At 39.0% G+C, this 19,772-nt stretch overlaps 1 protein-coding gene across 2 annotated transcripts in view; it reads right to left on the bottom strand.

The window, feature by feature from the left end:
- The window catches only part of soga1 (suppressor of glucose, autophagy associated 1), a 76,426-nt gene extending 58,171 nt beyond the window's left edge, over positions 1–18,255 (bottom strand). For both annotated transcript variants that reach the window (XM_017411321.3, XM_017411323.3), the window contains exons 1-4: positions 16,966–18,255; positions 12,417–12,518; positions 12,018–12,140; positions 2,308–2,457 (exon numbers count right to left, since the gene is read on the bottom strand). In XM_017411321.3, the coding sequence (XP_017266810.1) occupies positions 2,308–2,457; positions 12,018–12,140; positions 12,417–12,518; positions 16,966–17,931 (1,341 nt within the window). In that variant the 5' untranslated portion in view covers positions 17,932–18,255. The remainder of the gene's footprint in view (positions 1–2,307; positions 2,458–12,017; positions 12,141–12,416; positions 12,519–16,965) is intronic.
- Positions 18,256–19,772: the final 1,517 nt, after the last annotated feature.

Here is a 19,772-nt window from a genome sequence, read left to right as displayed (position 1 = left end):
TTTAAAAGGGTTTCCATAAATCTGCACGGCAGATTCAAAAGCAGCTCATGAAAACAAATATGTTAGTCAGACGGTGAGCAAGCAGCCAGCAAAGCCCCTCAGCACAGCAGTCATCTGGTTGGTAAACAGACTGATGGGATAGGTGGGAAATAACCACAGCACATTAACTTCCACTTGATGAGATATCTTAGCTGTGCTTCAGTGAAAATTAACTGGCAGCAGCTTCAAAGTTAGAACAGACCTTTAAAGAAAAACAAGCTAATTGGTGTATTTTGGACATTAAATGCAATTTTAAGGCAAGAAGGGGCTTACAGTTCTATTATACTATGCCAGGAACTTATTGGCTGCAGTTAAAATAATAACTCAATAAACAAAGTTAAGAATTTCATTAATTTATCAATAATTATTGAAGTATCCAGAGAATCGATGTTATAAGCATTTGAATGCAGAAAAACTTCATTTTTAGCCCTACACACATTGTCTAGAGTTACAAACATAACACAATTAATAAACCAGTCAATAACACTTTTACCAGTCTCTACACACCAAATGGAGAGGCTGTAAATACAAACCAAAAGTAATATTCTTCACAAAACACAAAGACCTTCCCTCCTGCAGAAGCATTACTGTGAATCTGGCACCAGTTTGCTCGTTCCTCTCTGTCTCCATCTCATCAATTAATCAAAGTGTAAAAAAAAAAAAGAGTGATAAAACTCTGAACATCTCTCCTAGCTGCCTTCAAGGCATCCAACTGGTAACTGTATTGAGGGAATGCACGATGGTGCCAGAACAAAGCAGACAAACCCAGATGCCCTGCCAGCAGCCTAACCATCCATCCAGCTCTGACCTACATCAGGGGCCTCATCAGGGGCCACGGCCACGAGCATCAACCTATCAGATGCTGGAGGGAGAAACAATTGGTAGAAGCAGGAGAAAGAAAGAGGATAGGATGGAAAAAAAGACAACTTATTTCTTTCTTTACAATAAGATTAAACTGATCAGAAAGAGAGGAAGAAAGACCAACAGAGTCTCTTTGTGAGTAAACCTGGGTGCAACATCAATCTGGCTCTGCTTTTTCCCAATTTCAGACAGAGTGCAACATCAACTGGGTTTTATTTATTTTTACTTTAGCTTGTCTCCATGTCAATTTTCATCCTTCCTTTCCTCTGCAGTGTTTTTCCTGGCTGCACTTGATTTAGCAAAACTAAAACTCCCCGGAGTGGTAGCTGAGAGGCAGAAATGAAGTCAGCACAAGATAAAAACAGAGACACAATCTCCTGAGGCTTTTTGACCAAATGAGCACAGAAAATGTTGTTTTCTTACATCATGGCCATTGGCAGGCTAAATACAATATTTCTGAGCCTGGTGTGTTTAGGTGAAGCTCTCTAGTGAGATCAAAACACAAAGAGAAAATTTACCCTGGACTTCAAGTCATGGCATGTATAGTCAAGCTTTTATAAGCAGCTCTGCAGCAGTAAAACAAAAGTGTAATCCTAACTTATACACCTAAAGTTTGAGTGTCCCCATGAAGCCTCACATGTTGTCCAAAGAGAAACCTAACAGGAGCTTCAGACAGAAGCTGGATTAGTGATGTGAAGAATGTTCAGACCTCTAAACAGGAGAAACTAAACAACCTCCTCACAGACACACAGGCCAGCTCTTCAGGACAAGCCTCAGCTGTGTACCTACATCTCAAGGACAGGGGACACTCCTCTGAGGACAGTAATGTCCATATTTTTGACAAAGAAAACAGGTGGTTTGAGGTGTCACATGATTTCTCTTTTAAGCATTAAACAACTACTTACAGCAAAACTATTAGAAAAGTAATATTTAAACATACAGCAGCAAGATAAGAATGACATGAATCAACAAAAGCAAAAAGCTAAGAAAAATGATCTGAGATGTGTTTCTTTTTTTCACCAGAGGCAAAGTTCTGTTTGTTCACCTGGAGAGGGAAAGACTTAAAACTTGAACTTTCTGGCTTCAACTTCCAGGTTCCAGCTGCAGGTCTAAATATACAGTATTTAGCCCATATGTCACACCGATTCACACCTTCATGCATGTGACCAAACCACTTCTAATGAAGACAAAGACCTTACTGACCCTCAGGAGGGAGGGGAGTCAGACTAATCAGCATGGGAATTCATCTTCGATCAACAGATCAGCACATTTTAGTTCTGAATTGAGAAAGCTCCTCTTGATGGAAAGTGAACCATCTTCAGCTACAGAAAGGAAATCCCCTTGTTTTGTCCCACCTCAGCTCTCAGTGGGTCAGGTTGCTGACCTGGCTCCACATCTTGATCTTACCTTGTCCACCTCTTGTTGCAGGACTTGTTTGGCAACCTCCAGCTCCTGCAGACGGACTCTCAGGTCTTCGTTCTCCTGCTCCAGAAGGCTCCTCTTCTTCTCCACACTCTCCAGCTGACTGTGGAGACGGATGGACACGTCTTTCGCCACCTGAGGGGGGAAAGAGGGAGGGCGGAGGAAGAGAACTTCAACACACTGACTTTCAGAGAAAATTCATTGCAAAAAAAACTTAACTTCCTTTTACTTTTCAAAATTATGAGTATTATCTTCCATACCAATCCTTCCAAAATATATTCATGTTCCAAATTCTTTTTAACTAGGAGATCGTACAGTCAGTAACCAGAGTTTAATAATATTATACTTTTATTATACTAGTATAGTACTAATTCTGTCCATGAAACATACTTTTCTCCAAACTTATTTTTGCTGTGGCTTATGCTGACCTTAATTTTTCTTAGTGACTATAAAAAAACAAGACATTGCTCATTTGACCCATTTTTTAAAGTAAAAATATCTGTTTGGCTACAAAAAACAGCGTCAACACCCAAAATACTGCCAGTGTAAACAGTTAAATGTTTGTTTTTTAGTCAAATCTGTGACATGTTCTGTCTATCAGCAGTAATATTCTATACGTTCTGTTAGTGTTGCATAAAAAACCCTAAAATCCAAAATGAAAAGCAAAAAGAGTTTTTGTCAGAACCTCATTTCTGGCTTCATATAATCATAATACCAATGTCCAAATTGCAAACTCGAGGCTTCAAAACAATTGTCCACAAACCACAAAAATGTCCACAAAACAACAAGTCACATTATGGTGGTTTTCTGTTTCCTTTGAACAGTACGTGCTTAAAAACAAATGAAGTACGACTTTTTTCATGTATTTTGAGGAATTATGTACGTAATTATGTATGCAAAATTATGTAAAACCTAAAAGAGATTTCTAGAGTAAACTACAAAACATCAAATCTTCATACAGACAATACTTATGTACATTAATTTGCCTACAAACAAATCCTTACACTAAATGAACAGTTTATTAAATAATTATTTTGTCTTTTTTTTAGGTGACTAAAGTAATTCATCAATCAAATCTTTTATTTAGCAATTGAATACAAATTAGCAATTCAGCTGTACACCATTTATAGCAGATAACATAGCATTCAGTTAAAGAGTTAATAAAAAGGTGTTTTTACCAAAATGACAACTAAACATGAGGGCTTTTATTTTAAAATTGATTAAGTAAAACTTTAATGGATCCCACTGGAAACTGAGAAAAAGATGACTGTGTGAGTCAGCGGCTCATAAATGGAATCAAACTTTATTAACCTAATTTATATAAAAACATTTATATTGTTTGAACCTTCAGTGCTGGTCCTCCCATGTAAGTTCTTGAAGTAAAAGTGTTTGCTAAATGACTTTATGTAAATGTAAATGATCCGTTTTCCCACTCACTAAAGGCCTTCTGAACTTGTTGATCACAGTCATTTTATTAGCTGTGCTTTCGATTGATGTGCAGTGATAACAAAGCCTCTTTGCAGAGTTAAACTATGTGTAAAATATTATGGAAGGAGGAGAATGTGTGACTTTGTAAGAGATATTAAATTTATCTGACAAATAAAACCAGGAAAATTCAGTTATGTGTAAGTGAATGTCTGCATGTGCGTTTTTCTTTTATGTCTCATTGCAAATCTGAAACACATCTCTTGAGTAAAGAGTGTAATTGTGCAGATTTGTCTCAGAGCTTAAGCTTTAGTGTGTGTTGAAGTGTGCCTTTGTCTGTGTGTTTATTTGAATTCTTGCCAGTGTGCAGCTGAGACCCACAATGTCCCCCTGTAATGCCCACTCCCATTTTACCCATTCACTCCCTGTGTGTGTGTGTGTGTGTGAGAGACCTTCCTAGTCAACCGTCACCTTATCTTTGGTATGTCTGTTATAATTTAGGCAGAAATTATGCAGTTTCTCAACAATGGGCTAAGATCATCAGAAACCCCATCTACCTACTTCTTTTTTTTTTAATGTACACACTGAAGTGTATTGTATCAACATACTGTATATTAAACTAGTTTTGAGTTGTTGGTCACACTCTTCAACCATTTCAGAAAATAATCTGTTAACTGTGTCTGTTCTTTGGTAATCAGTAGGTTTTAGAGTAATTAATTAAATAAACACCAAGCAGTGTGAATATTGGATTGAAGCTGTTTGAAAATCACCACAAAACCAAGAAAAGTGGGAAATTTCAGTGATAATTCTCCGTACATTTGTTAGGTTGCATAAATAGAACTTAATCTATGATTTAGCTGTGCTCAAGATTCTTTTGTGCCTCAATAAATCTACAACTTTAGGAGGACTCAATAACAAAGCATGGAAATGTTAGTTAATATTTATTAAATAACAAGATACAACTGTGTCCAAAAACACTTTAATGGAAGTGCTAAATCAAGTACTACCAATCACATCTTAAAAGCCAGATATTTAACTTTTTAAAGGTTTTCTTTCTGTTACAAATTTAAAATTTCTTTAAATGATAGGGACCACTGTTTTGCTTTACAAAGACAAGTTTTGTTAAGTATTTCAGAATATCCTTAAATCTTAGGTTGCTGTTTAAAAAATGTTTAGTTTTTGGGTTTTTTGAAACAATGCCTTTGGTCTGAAAGGGTTAATTGGATACAGGTTTATTTCAGTTCTGTTCCTTCTCTCTTCTCTTTAATGTCCTCCTCTTCAACGCTCCTTTGTAAGTCTTTGACTCCTGCTAAATGCTGAATTGTTCTTCTATGGTAAAGGCAAACGTGAAGGAATTTCACTCTATTGAAGCTGGGATTTTGATCCAGCAACAGAGCTTTAGGATGTAATTAGAATTCCTTCTGAGGGCTCTTAATATGGGTAGCAAAGTGTGTGTCTATACAAATGAGTTAAAGAAAGATGTGTTAGAGAAGTGTAGAATCAAGACAACGGGGAAAAAAAATGGGTGACTCTTTTTCTGAATGCTTTCTTTTGAATGACGTGACAAATAACACACACAGACCACTTTACAAACAGCTGTATCCTACCACAAGTGTTAGTTATAGTCATCAAAGAGATATTTCACATGCAAAAATGGTGTGATTGTGTGTGTTTAATTGCAATTAACAGTCAAAGTCTTGTTCATCTTTCTGTCAACACACACACACTAACACACACACGTGTGCGCACACACACAAATACACACTTAATTTGCTGCATGGAAACCCCCCTCCCCTGATAAAATCTTCACAAAGGAAAGTTGTTGTGGAGATAACTGTTATGGAAACAAAACAGCTGTGTGTGTGTGTGTGTGTGGGTGTGTGTGTGTGTGTGTGTGGGTGTGTGTGTGTGTGTGTGTGTATAAATACTCGTGTTTATTATGTGCTCTCATGTGATATTAAGATTTTGGCATAAAACATGAGGGCAAGCTGGTTATTATGTTTGTATTCACAACATTGACTTTTTGCCTCAAACATAGATAATTTCAAGCTGTCCATATCACTGCAAACAATTTTTTTTTAATTATTTTAGTCAGAACTTGGTTTGCTGTGAGTGCTACTGTAAAACTGAAGGTTCTCTTTAAGGGTTCAGGTACTTTTGTGTGTAAACATCTATCTCTAATAACCTCGCAGAAAAACAAGTGAAGTGTAGTTGCTCATTTCAAAATTTCACTCCTAAAATCAGCTGGAGGAAAAACAAATTCAAACGCAGGCTGTATAAAACCACAGGCAGTCACATTGTGCCAATTTGCACAATATTAAAACACACACTCTTTCATTGTTAGAATGTTCATTCTTAATTTTTTGTGTTGAGTTTTGATGCTATCAATAAAGTGAGTATAATGAAGACCAGTGTAAAGATCTTTCCATCTGAGATAAGGTAATGACCCAAGGCAGACAGCACACATTAGTTAGGAATGGATTCAATTAAATGCCCTTTGTCCTGACCTTCAGAGTCCTTAAATAAAATCTGATCATATCCTGGAATTTTAAAAAAATTCTGCAGCAGCACATTATGTCTATGTTGCAACTTAATTGATTTGAAAGGTTGTGAAGTAAACACGCTGATGCCATCTACCACAGAGAACCTCAGACATTTTTTAAGCTTCACTGAGTCTGAGCTCTCATACTGCTTACGTTTATGAATTTGTGAAAAACAATATTTAATTAGCTGTGAGGAGACGTCCGTGGCAACAGTTTATTGACAGGAGACAACTGTCTGTCTCGCTCAGATGTATAGATTTTTAGAAGTATACGAATGTGTGTGTTCACGTGTGAGAGGAAACTCAGGGCCTTCTACTTAAATCTAATTTACAACAACATCATGGGAGAGTGCACTTAAAAATACACTCAGCAGCCAGATTCCTTTGTTGTTTCGGGTGTAATTTCTGTCTGAAAGCATTCTGAGTCAGATCTCTGTGGTACAACATCAACATTTCTATTGCCGAACACAAATTCAAATGAGTTATTTCTTAGTATGTTCACTTTGCTTTTTTGTCTGTCTAAAGAGTATTTTTCTGTGCTGTTGCCATTTTTAATCAAGTAAAAAAACAAAAAGTTTTGACATGAAAGCTTAAACGTGACAGAAACCGTTTTTCAGCCTCTAGTTTCACTGAGCTCAGCGCTGTGCTTACGTCTCTTGTTTACCAAGTCACAAATCATTACGCCTTCATGTTGGGGGGAACGATGACTCAACTGAAACTGAAAAACACCTGAGATCCTAGAGACAACCTCAAAGGTTTTTTTTTTCTTTAATGAGTGATAAAATATGCTGACAAAGTATGGTTCTTTGTAAACAAATTCACTGCCTACTACAGTACATACAGTAGCTGAACCCCACAGTTTATAACGAATCGTTGTATTGCAGACTCAGCTTGAAGCAGCACAGACTAAAAAGGACTGCTGTGGTACCACACTGTTCACATGTTGTTGCTTTGCAATAATTTAAAACAAATACCTACAGAGCATCACATAGGAGCCATAAAAATGTGCAGCTGTTATTTCCTCCAAATAATGGTCCCAGAAATACTGAGGTAGCCCAGCATGTTCCTGCCTGATGGTTGATGCTGGTGACCCTTTTCACATTTCACATCCAACATTCTGGCCTCTAAGTACCCACTTACAGAGGATGTTACATCACCAGTGGTGTGATCCTTGTCTAAATTTAAAACCATGTGTGTGAGAGAGAAAGAGAGAGCCGTGGCGTGACAGCTGTTCCAGTTTAGGCTGTGATTGTCTAACTTTGAAATAAGGGAGATAGAAACAGCGAGGGTAAAGAAATGAGAAAGATTTTCACAATCACTGGAAAGTTGTTTTGAAAAGCGCAATCTCACCTCCAGTTCCATCATTTCATCTATTTCTGAAGTTATATATTTTTTATTCCACGATTCTATGTGTGAAAGTTTACTGAAGTTTTTTGTAATGGTGACGATGTTGTAACTGAACTTTATTGGTTTAAAAATTAATAATATTTGAATAAATTTAGAGGGAACAAGTACAACCTGAACTTTACTGGAATGACTGCTGAATCAAAATAAAGTATTTCCATCCATCTTGGGTCGAGGAGGCTAAAGATCCAGGAAGGAAAACCAGACGTTCCTCTCTCCAGAGACATTCTTCAGCTCATCCTGATGCCGGGGTGTTCCAGAGAGAATATATATATAATCTCTTCATTGAGTTCTGGGTCTGCCCTGGGCACTCCTCCCAGTGGGACGTGCCCAAACCAGCTCCATGGAGAGTCCGCCTGGAGGCCCCCTGAACAGATGACCAAACCAATTCTGTTGACTCCTTTTGATCCGGAGAAGCAGCAGCTCTCCTCCAAGCTCCTTCAAGATATCTGAGTAGCTCACCTTATTTCTAAAGCTGAGCCTGTCCTCCCTCAAAGGAAGCTTATTTCAGCTGCTTGTTTCTAGGATCTTATGCTTTTGGTCATGATCATCATCATGACCATAGGTTTAGAACGTAAATGGACCAGTGAATCAAGAGCTTTGTCTTCCAGCTCCTTCTTCACCACAACACACCAGAGCAGAAGACCTGCTTTAGTGCAGAAGAAGCCCCAATCTGTAAGTCCACCTCCTGCTCCATCCTCCTACCACTCATGAACAAGACTCCACGATGTCTGAATGAATCACCCCCAAATCAGATGGATCATTCCACCTTTTCCAGTTTGAGAACCATGCCTTCAAATCTGGAGGAGTCGCCTCTTTGGTTTCTGAGATAAATCTTCCCGAAAGTCAAAACTATACTGGATGTGTGAAATGTTCTGGGTTCTTAGTAAGAATCAGCATCAACCACTTCTTTATTGTCTTTTCAAATAAAGATTCTTCATACAATGTCTGAAATCAATATGGCTACATTCTTCTTTTAAATATAACTAACATTAGAGCAGGTTTATCATAGTGCTCTCAAACAGATGCAGTTTCAAATTTACAAAGATTATACTTGTTTTCAGACAGACATCAAAATGAAAGGATCTACTTTAGCTATCGGATAAAATAACCCCCTAAAGGCAGATGATTGACTCTGGAAATATGATGAAGTAATGCCTTGTTGACTCCACGGGAATCCTAACAACTACTTCCTTTTTTCATTTGTAAAATGTGTGTGTGTGTGTCCAGATGTCTGTAGCCTGTGGGAATGGGAGCAGTGTGTGAGTAGGACAGGAAATGTTGTTAGAAATTCTCATAGAGAATCTGATGGTCCTACTCCACACTGAACATCCCCGAAATAAAGCACACACATACACAAAAGCAGTGTGTCACAAAGTCATGTGCAAGACATACACAGGACGTCTAAACTGACAACAGTTAAAGCATGTCACGTACGGAGAGAGAAACTGTTGTCACAAAACACTCATGTGACTCCAGTTTATCCAATCTTTGGATTTTACAGAGCGTGTTTATAGCTCAGTCTTTATTTTTAAGGAGAGAACATAAGATAGACAGAGTGAGAAAGAGAGAAAAAAAAGGACAAACTAAAAAAAGCAAAGAAATCAGACTAGGGAGGTACTTTACGTGTGTTTACTTGCTGATTTGTTAACGTTTACACATGAGTGAGTCATCAGATCTACAGTATAAAGCACCGACAGCAGCTAAGCCAGTTACTTTTATAAAGCAGCTCAGAGCAAAGCAGCTGAGGAGGAAGGTGAGGTCAAGTTGGCCCATGAGCTGACAAAACACTGGGTGTCTTCAAAACTACTTTGATTTTAAATAAGAAATGCATTTTGTTTTTTTACAGCAAAAAAATCTAAATTTGTGGCAAATATGGTTGCATGAATGAGCTGTAGTTGCAACTTTTAAGTTGCAACTTGCAATTTAACAGTGTTTTGTAGTTGCAAAACAATGTTGTTTATTGTAGCTTTTTTCCTTCCAAAATCTGTTCAAATATATTTGCTGCTGGCTTTTTCTTTAAACACATCTACATTTATAAAAAAAAGAGTGAAAGATGGAAAAACAAGCAGTAAATATGTTCTAAATATCACAAAAGAGCCTTCTTTCATGTTTCTCCCAGCATGTTTACAGTTTTCACTGAATCTAATTTTGAATATTTACTTATCCATCAATCGCCAGACATTTTGCAGAACTCAGATGATTGTGAAAAAAAACCCCAGCTGCTTACTTATATTATTATTATTTGTGTGCACAATGTTCAAAATATTAAAAAATGGCCTGATTCTTTTTAACATCTTCTGTGTTTTTGCAATAATGTAGGCTAATGATGAAGCATCTAAAATAAACAGAGAACTGACTATAAGACAGATACAAAAGAGAAGCTAAGTAGGAGCTTAATGCACTGACACACTCACACACACACGCGCACACACACACACACACACACACACACACACACACACACACATTGAACAGCATGGTGTAACTTGACCTGCTGTTTGAGGCCATGGCTCTGCAGGCAGAAGACATAATCAGGCGTGTGTTGTGAGAAAGACACAGAGAGGTCAGACTCGTCTCCCAGCTGAGAGTTTTCTAGTTTCCTGTGTTTTGTTTCCTAATGAAAACTAACAGATGATAACTTATTATTTATCCCTGCTTTTAGTTTTCTCCACCTTCCACAACATCACACTTTCTGTCGTTATACAAACACAACAACGAGTAACTAAATTTAATAGTTCTTTCATAGTTCTCAGTTCAAATACCTGAACTAATTAAAAGGTTGAGTTTTAACCATTGTTGTGTTTGTTAAAGTTGCTTTGATGTGGCAGCCATTTTAAATGTGGTTGACTTCAAAAGTTAGCCAGTCGTAGATGCACGTCCTGTGATTACTTCCTGAGAGTTTCATTAAAATCCATCCTCTGGTTGGTGAGATATTTTGCTAATACTATAAACAAAAACCCACTTTATGAGCAAAGACATTACTGTCTTTCACCTTCAGCGGCAGGCAATAAATATCTAGTTATAACCTCTGTTTTTCTGTTTTATTTTTCTGTTACAGCTCTGTTTCTTCCTCCCCTCCCTTTGCTCCATCCTCCTTCTCTGATTGGCTGGTTTGAATTTTCAAACCATGACCCGTCCTTCTTTTTTTCCTCCCTCTTTCAGTCTCAGCGCATTTGAACCCTGTGACACACAGGATGTACACTCATCTTTTTCCTCTCCCCCTTTTCATCCTTACTTCCCTCCTTCCTTCGTCCAAAAACAACCAGATGGTGAGACAGCAGCTGAGAGACAGACAGCGGCAGCAGGCGGGAAGCCCTCGGAGCGATACAACAGCCTCACACTCTCTTGCCCTTGGAGTTTATAAAGGCCTCATTGTGTCCTCCTCGACGTGGAAAATAGAGGGGGAATACTGCAAACTCGACAATGAGTGAGCACAGTCCAGGGTCAGCGTGACAAGAACACATTCAGACTCCTGTGCTCATTGGGTGTTTATGTACAGGAGTTCTTTATCACGGATTCCTGAAGTGTTTGGGACACTGCTCTGAAGGACGCTTGCATCAACTTCATCTGTGTGAAATCAAGTTCATGTGAAGGTTTTTTTTTTAGCAACTGATCAGTGTGTGGGTGAAAATATGAGGTCAGTTAGCAATCCTAGTGAGGTCTTACATTTTTTAAGTAAATTTAACTTCCTTGATGTTTTAATGGCTCCATCAATCAAATTAAAGACCTCGCATTCCTTAAAGTAACGCATATCACTCACCGCCTTGCATGCCAAAGTTTTAAACAAAGATCTCATGCTATCTGTTAGCACCCAGAGTATGTGTTGGAGATGACTCTTAGCTTCCACCACATCAAATTTTTGTGCAGTTTCTTTAAATTTGGTTAAGTTATAGCTACTTTTGTGATGGTTACAGTCAATTAGCTGTGGCAGCCACCCTAAATGGGGTTGACTCCAAAAGCTATTCAGTTGTAGCTGTACATCAAATAATTACTTTCTGAGATTATAGGATCACCTGTCTTTCATGGTTGTAGAGAAAAGTAGAGAGAAAATCTGACCATGCCACATATAACACAGACACATGACAGTGTGAAGCTAATTGGTCACAAAAACTGTCTCTAAATGCATAAATAAGACCAAATACAGTACAGTTTATACAGCTAAGCTTCTTTGGCTACATTTAAAGTACAACCTAACCAACAAAAGTTAGTTTTCTTTGCTACTTTTACTATTCTGGCTGTTCTTCATGGTCAATAAACTGACAAACAAAATCCCATCCCACATATCTTAGTAAATATGCTACAATCCTGCTTAAACACCTACTTTTCCATCTTGCTCCAGCGTCCTTATCAGTTCTCCATCCACCTGACCCGTTTGGGCCACTCGGAGAGAGCGCCGCTCTGCTTTCCTTAGCCGGTACTGCAGGATCCGGCAGGTCTTGTTTGCCTAAAAGAATAACAGTAGGTGATGCGATGTGTCATCTGACTAAGTCTTACCTTCATTCAATTTGCAGTGCTAAAATATACAAGTAATAACATGATAACATGATAATCACATGACTAATAATCCTTTGTCTTACTTATCTGTTTTATAACATTTCACAGCCTCTGTCTGTTTTACACTGATATATATATATATTTATATATACAACCAATAGATAATAGAAAATACAAATTAACTGATTAAATCACAGTTAGCCTGCTTGTCTGCCCTCAAAAGTACCTGTTCCAGCTGTTGTCGCAGTTCCTGCAGCTGGTAAACATCTTCCTCCAAGTACATGTCCCTCATCTCCAGCATCTCAGACCTCAACTCCTCCATCTCATCCTGGAAACAGTGACGAAAACAAGAGTTTAAAAGTGCAAAGATGGTTTTGTTACAGCATATTACGAGACAGGTACTCTAATGTTCAACTGCTCCGAAAAAAAAATACCATGTGCTGCAGACACCTGGAAGTGAACATTTAGCTGTAAATGACTGTAAAGACATGACAGCGGTAAAGAGGTGACCACATTATATTCACATTCTACATTTACAGAAAGCTATTAAAACTTGTTCTCATACTGTAGGTGCAAGGTATTGTTCCATTAACCTTGCTTTGACCATAATTTGTTTCATCAATCACTGCTCACCTCATCTTCTTTTACATCATTCTATTAACTACACAGCAATTACAGTCTTCTTCAAATTGACTGCTGTGTGATAATCTGCCACATCAGTTCAAAAAACCCATCAAAATATAATATAATATAGTATTTTGATATTTTATTATCAGGTTTTCTCTCTCAGCAACTAGAAATCAGCAAGTAACAGGACAAATCAAAGGTTTAGATCTCACAGTTCAGTTCATTTAGGGGATAGAAATGAGCATTGATTTACTGTAAAACTCTAAAGAAATATAAAGTAAATAAATATAAGGCCATTTTAGCAATTTGTGCAAATATAACTAGAAGAAAGTCTACTACAAATGTCTTATAGTAATGTTGCTATTCAGTTCTATTTTAGACAAACAGAGATCAATTATTCATTTCAGCCTCAGAACATGAATTGCATCATCCCTCTGAATCTAATTTAAGGTGCAGTTCATGTAGCACGGTGGGTGTCTCCAATAAAATCAGCAACCACAGGAAGGGGACAGGCTCACTTGTCTTCACAGGACAGCCGGAAGGGTGTAACATCATGATCGGATTCCAGGTCAAAAAGACTGCTGAATACAAGCGTGTGGGAGAGTATCAAGAAACAGGGAAAAGAGGGCGTGTTGTAGTAGTAGTGCTTCCGTAATTCACTACAGTGGATAATGTGGGTCAGCTTCAACGAGCTCTGGGGATGTGTGTGTGTGGAGCATGAAAGTGAGTCAAAGCACAACAGGAGGAATGGTCTGTATGTGGCCCTGCCACAAGCAAACAAAATAAATGTTCCAATTCAAGTTATTTGTCTGGGATTATTGTGCCTCAGTGTGCCTGCAAGCAATTTTGTGTACAAGATGCATTGATGGAACTAAGAAAGACTTCACCAGGAAGCATTCAGCTCTTCACTGACCCCCCATTACACATCTGTATTAAAGAGGGAAAAGGAAAGGGAATAAAGGAAGTTGGAGCCAAAAGATGATGGAAAATGCACAAAAGGACAAAACCAAAGGGAACTCAAGGAAATAAAAAGGCAAAGCATGGATTGGGAAAAATTCCACTCATAAAATTTTGACTTAATGTACATGAGAATGATCAAACATGACAGCGAGGAGTGAAAAAGTCAGGACATGAAACCAGGGAATCACAAGATAATGTGGCGGGAGGCTGACAGAGGCACAGTTTGTTCCACTGACCTGCTTTTCACAACTAAATAAGAAAGAAAAGGGAAGATTGTCTCTGTCATGTGAGCAACCAGCCAGTCAGGAGAAGAAATCAACCAATCAGCTGTCCTCTTCAAATGCTCCTCTGTACGACATGTTTACTGCAGCTTTCAAGAGCACTGAATGCAAAAATATTAAGAAACCAAAATCTTTAAGGAACAAATATTTTGGTATAGTTATTATTTGCATTTCATGCTTCCAGTAACAGAATAGTAACTTGCAAGATTTGGGGTCCAAAATTATGCTTTCTTTCTAATATTTGTGCATAACAGTAGTTTAATATAATACTAGTATTTTCCATAAGCAGTTCATAAGTTTTAAAAGGGGAAGGTGACACTCAGTCGTCCTACTGAGGCAGCTCTGCTGCACACAGACGAAATATATTCATAAAATTCTTTCTCCAATTCTTGGAAATGTAAAGACTGTAAATGATGATGTATGTAGAGTTGAGTAGACTAAAACTTTAATCTTATCGGATATGTGAAATTGTCACAGGACAGACATTCCTAAGCCATCTGGTTAGGCTGTAACTTGAGAACAAGCAGTAAATGCCCCCTTTTAGGTTTATAATGGGTTAGGTTGGTTATAATTATTTTCTTTCACTTTATGCTTAGTGAAAAACAGTACCAAAGAATCTGTGTGGAATATAATGAGTCAAACTGTTTTTACATGTCCCGCAGTCATTTGCATGTTTTTGCTGTGGGAAAGCAGGAAGTTCAACTTCATGTAAAGCAAATTGTATTTTTGACCACACTGAAGATGAAGCTCAGAAGTGGTGACATTTAATAGGTTGATAGCTGTCTTGCACTTGTAGAAGAATCACCAACTGAGTGTGAAACAGAAGCTGCACCTGGACGTGTTGTTAATAATTAACAGAAAATACAAGACAGGCAAACAAGAAGTTTAAAGAATGAAACAACCAATGAAGATGGGTGGATAAAGGGTGTTAAATAAAAAAGGAACTAAAGGATAAGACTTGGAACAAGGACTTAAACTGGGTCTTGGAGTCTGACACCTCATCAATATGTTGTTTTGGTCCTCTGAAAACTGACCAGGTGTTCCTCACAGCTGCACCAACAGTTACTACACTGCAAGGCCTCCCAGGAGGCTTTGCTGTGGTCCAAAGAAGCAGAATCAACGTCCTATATTCAGTCTGCACCCACACACAGTAACAAACAGCAAGCACGGTAAGAAGTAACACTGAGTGAGTATGCAAACAAAGGTTTTTATACAGCGTCGTTTCAACTAGAAAGTAAAATCCTTAGTAATTTAAATCAGAAATTCAGTGCACAACTTCCCATCTTTCCAAATATACTTACAATTTTTACAAAGCAACGACAGTAAAGACATACCAAAGTTAAATATACTTTCTCCAATACACACAAATTGAAACAAAAATGTTTTGCTAAAAAGCACAGTTCAGATAGTGCTGTCATAAACATAATGAGAATGCATATTTATTTCTTAAAATTTACCACTGTGCATGTTTTTTGATTTAATCCCTACATGTAAACATGTCTATAAATATAATGGCAGAGAAAACACAGCTATAAAAACAAAGTGATGCTAAAAAACATACTCCCCATGTAAAAAAAACAAGGTGGCCCGCAGGCATGTGCTGCTGATCAGTCACTGTTCCCAATCAATCTCTGACAATTACTGGCTTGTCTGGTCAGTGACAATGAGTGCTTCAGGACATGCTCTCTAATTGATCATTCTCCTCATCAATAAATCTCAAGTTAGGCCTGACCAGTGGGTTTGACCAAAGGATTTGCTTACAGTAATGCCTGCAGGCAAACTGCAAGACCTGAGAGTCTTTTTTCATCAAAAAGTGATGAAATGTAGGCTGTTCTCCATGAGCTGAAGAGAGACAATGTAATGCAATGATCGGCTTTTGGTTGGTTTTAAAAGAGTCCAATAAAAGGTTTTAAATGTTCCCTGCCTGAGAACATATATTTAGGTGTCTGAAGTACCAACTCAAAGCCATTGAAAAAGCCGTTTTGCCCCCCTGTAGTTTTGAAAACATTTCATAAAGCAAATAGTGCATAAGTACAGAATGGAAGGAAAAGACTTCTCTGTTCAGAGACAAAAATCAGTCTCCTATTCTTTATTTCATCCTAACTTCACCTTCCAGCTGTGCTGCATTCACTCTACTTTAGAAAAGGAAGGTTCAAGTTATTTTTTTTTTGTTTGCTTTTATTTTGATTGCAAGCCATCAGAGGTTCTATAGTTCATTTAACATCAGAAATACTTTATCAGCATTGTCCATAGTATTTGCATCCCAATGTAAAACAAAAAAAAGACTGGTTGTCTTTTGTTATTTTGGAAATTCCTGTTTGCTGTTGTTTAACACTAACCATTAAAGCAACCATAAAAAAAATAAATAGGGAAAACACACAAGAATGATGCAACAATGAAGCTAAGGTTTTATGGAGCTGAAGTGTGATGAAGGAATCTACATTTAACTTGCAAACATACTCTATAAAAAGACAGTCGCATCACCCACTTCTAGTCATGTGAGGAAGTGAAACACAACTAATCACTGGTAAAATACCAGAAAGAGGCACAATCTTTTTACAGTTTCCATCTTGAATGTGCCATTTGGTGGCTACCAGGCAGCATGTATTTGTGTTGTAGCACAAAGGTTGCACTCTTCATAACATCATCAGTCTTGTAGTGAGGAGCTTTGGAAGGCATCCAAAAGAGAAAAAAAACCATGGGGAAATAGCCAGAGGAAGCAAAGACAAAGTCTAGTGTGTATCAAAGTTTCAGTATCACAGTGATATCTTGGCAAAAGCACATGGAGACAATGAAATCCTTGGAAACTGACAGTAAGACTCTTACTTAAGGATTTCTGGTTTTATTTCAGCTAGAGAACCCCTGGGGAATAACAGATTTAATAGAGGCACTAAAAAGTATACTTACTTTGAGGTAATCATTCTCAGATCTGAGCTCTTCTATTTCCCTGAGGTACTCCTCATACATGCCGTCCGTGAACTCCTCTGTGAGGTCTGAGAAGGCCAGGGAGGTGCTGGCAGGAACCCTGCTGTCAAACGAGGTGGCCGAGCGCTCCTCGCCGGGGGAAGTGCTCCCCTCCCCGGCCTCTATGCTCAGAGAGAGTCTATCCTTGTCGGTCCTCTCGGCGGAGGAGCAGGTGGTCCTGGCAGCTTGTTGAAAGCCCTCCCTGAGCGGCTTCTCTCCGTCCGGACCCCGGCTGCTCCTCGACTCGGCGTCGCTGCTCGCAGCATCCGCCGAGAGTTTGTTTTCCTCGGAGGCGCAGTCCGACAGCTCGGAGCTGCTGTCGGTCGGGGAGAGCTTCCCGGCGGCGCAGCCGGAGTCCTTGGATAGATCATCGGACCCTACGCTGCCGGCGTCCGACACCTTCCTCCGCCCGCTGGCGCTTTTCGCCGCCTTGGAGGACTTGGACAGCGAGCCGCCGGAGAGGGAGGACTTGCCCGCCGTCTTACCGCCGCCTCTCTCCGCCTTGCTGTCCTTCCCTGCCAGGCTTCCCACGGGGCTGCGCCTGGAAATGCGGCTCCCCAGATGGATGGCTCCGGGCTTGACGCTCAGCGTCGGGGTCCCGATCCCTCCTCGGATCTTTGTAAGCGACCACCCGGGCACATCCTTCGGTCTGGCCGGGGACGGTGCCCGGTTGATCTTCTTCTTCTCGGCCGTGGGCTGAGCTCGAAGCCCCGCCGGGGGCTCGGCAGCTTCAGACCGGGCTGTCGGCGGTGGCTGGCCGGGCACCGCGTGCTGCGCCTGGCCGCTGTCCGAGCTCTCCGTCCCGCCTCCGCTTTCCATCTTCTGTCGGAGATGGAGTCTCCGTTCTTTGGACGAGGCGAAGAAGTGAGTCGGAGAGTTATGGACATCAACCTCCTTTGTTTTTGTCATTCATTCCGTTTAGGACGACACTCGAAAACAGAAATGAGCCCCCCCCTCTGCCGAAACAGGAGGCAGAAGTTGTTGTGAATAATAAAAAAAAAAAGCTGCAGAGCAACACAAAAGGAGATCACTCCTCAGTGAGAGCTCGCAGTGCAACAGGGAGAATCGGGGGGAGGCAGAGTCCCAAAACCTGTAAGAATGCAAAATACAATCCTGGATGTGAAATAACACCCCGGGTTTTCCGCTCTCTCCGGGGTTTCTTTGCATGAATCGCAGCCACAGACCGGCTCCAGGGGCAGAGAACAGGGAAGCAGTGTGGAGCTCCGGTCTCTGTCTCTCTCCGCCCAGAATGAAGGGATGGAGCTGTGAAGGAGAAGACTGATCTCCCTCCTGAAGCTCTCTGTCGCCTCCGCTGCAAAACATTACACTAACATGAAGAGCAAGAGAGAAAAATCCATAAGTGGGATGCTTCAGGGCAAAGAACATACTGCTTTCAACACGGAGTTTTATTATCATTTACATGATTGACACGTGTAGCCTAAAAAAGCCCTGGCATTTTTGATTATCATCTTTATTTTATGAGCTCATTTAGAAACCAAATGTTTATGTTTATGTCAGTGAGCGTCTAATAAATATGGAAGCCCATTTCTGCCACTTAGATAAAAAAACTGTAAATCTTATGATTTATTATGATATTTCTATCCCAAAATAACCTCAGCCTTTCCTGAAAATTTCATCAAAATCTGTTTGTTACCTTTTGAGTAATCTTGTGGACAGACAAAGAAGCGCTATACCTCCATGGTGGAGGTCAATCATGATTTAACATATCAAGATTGTGACTTAACATCTCCTAATTGTGAGATAATATCTCATAAATTTGACTAAGCAATTCATAATTATGAGAAACTGTCTCAAAATTATGATTTACCAGGTTTTTTCCCCTCAGTGATAGATAACTTACTATTTTAACACTTTTAGATTAAAAAATTACAAATATACACACAAGATTTTTTTAATGCAAGTCAGTATCTTGGTAATATGTTGTCTGATATGATGTTTAGTTTCTTACATATTGTAGTCATGTATTTGTCTTTGCTCCTAACTTGCTTAACAAATTTTGATCTCTTTCGTTTCTTCTTCAAAAACCTGAATATTATTCTATCAAAAGTCATCAAAGTCAATCTTCCTTAATGATTATGTATAATTAGGTCTCATAATACTTCCACATTTACACAGTCTAGAATATACTCATGAAATATGGTCTTTATTATATTATGTTCTTTTTTATTTTACTGTTTTTAAAGATTTGTATCTGTTTTGTACAGCACTTTGGATTGTTTTTAGCTTAAAATATCTATATAAATGAGACTGAGAAAGAACACTGAGTTAAGTTTAAAGTTCCGTTTTCTAATGCTGCAATATAAATAAACACTAATAAAACCATAAATGCAGCTTAATGTCAATCCATGGGGCTTTTTTATATCCTTGCATGCAGTGACATCCTGATGTCTGGAACCCTCGTTTATCACCAAAGAATGCATTTCCTGTGTGATACTTTACCGGGTCTTTACTGCTGCTGTCTTCAGATGTTTGTGGGTCTGGCTGTCTTTAGTTTTGTTTTCAGTAAGTAAAATTGACGTTGAGATCAGGGGACTGACTTGACCAAGACAGAAAGGTCTTCCTTTTCACCTTGGAAATAAATAAATAAATAAATAAATGAAGTCTTGGGTGGCTTTTGCAGGGTTGTTGTTCATCTCTATTGTGAAGCTACTTCCCAATCCACGTTGTTGCATTTGGCTAAATTTGACCACAAAGAATGTTCTTTTACACTTGATGTTTCATCCTGCATC

Source organism: Kryptolebias marmoratus, linkage group LG8 (genome assembly GCF_001649575.2).
Source record: "Kryptolebias marmoratus isolate JLee-2015 linkage group LG8, ASM164957v2, whole genome shotgun sequence".
Lineage (NCBI taxonomy): Eukaryota > Metazoa > Chordata > Actinopteri > Cyprinodontiformes > Rivulidae > Kryptolebias > Kryptolebias marmoratus.
The sequence above is the reverse complement of the archived record's forward strand: the minus strand, read 5'-3'. Positions and strand labels throughout refer to the sequence as shown.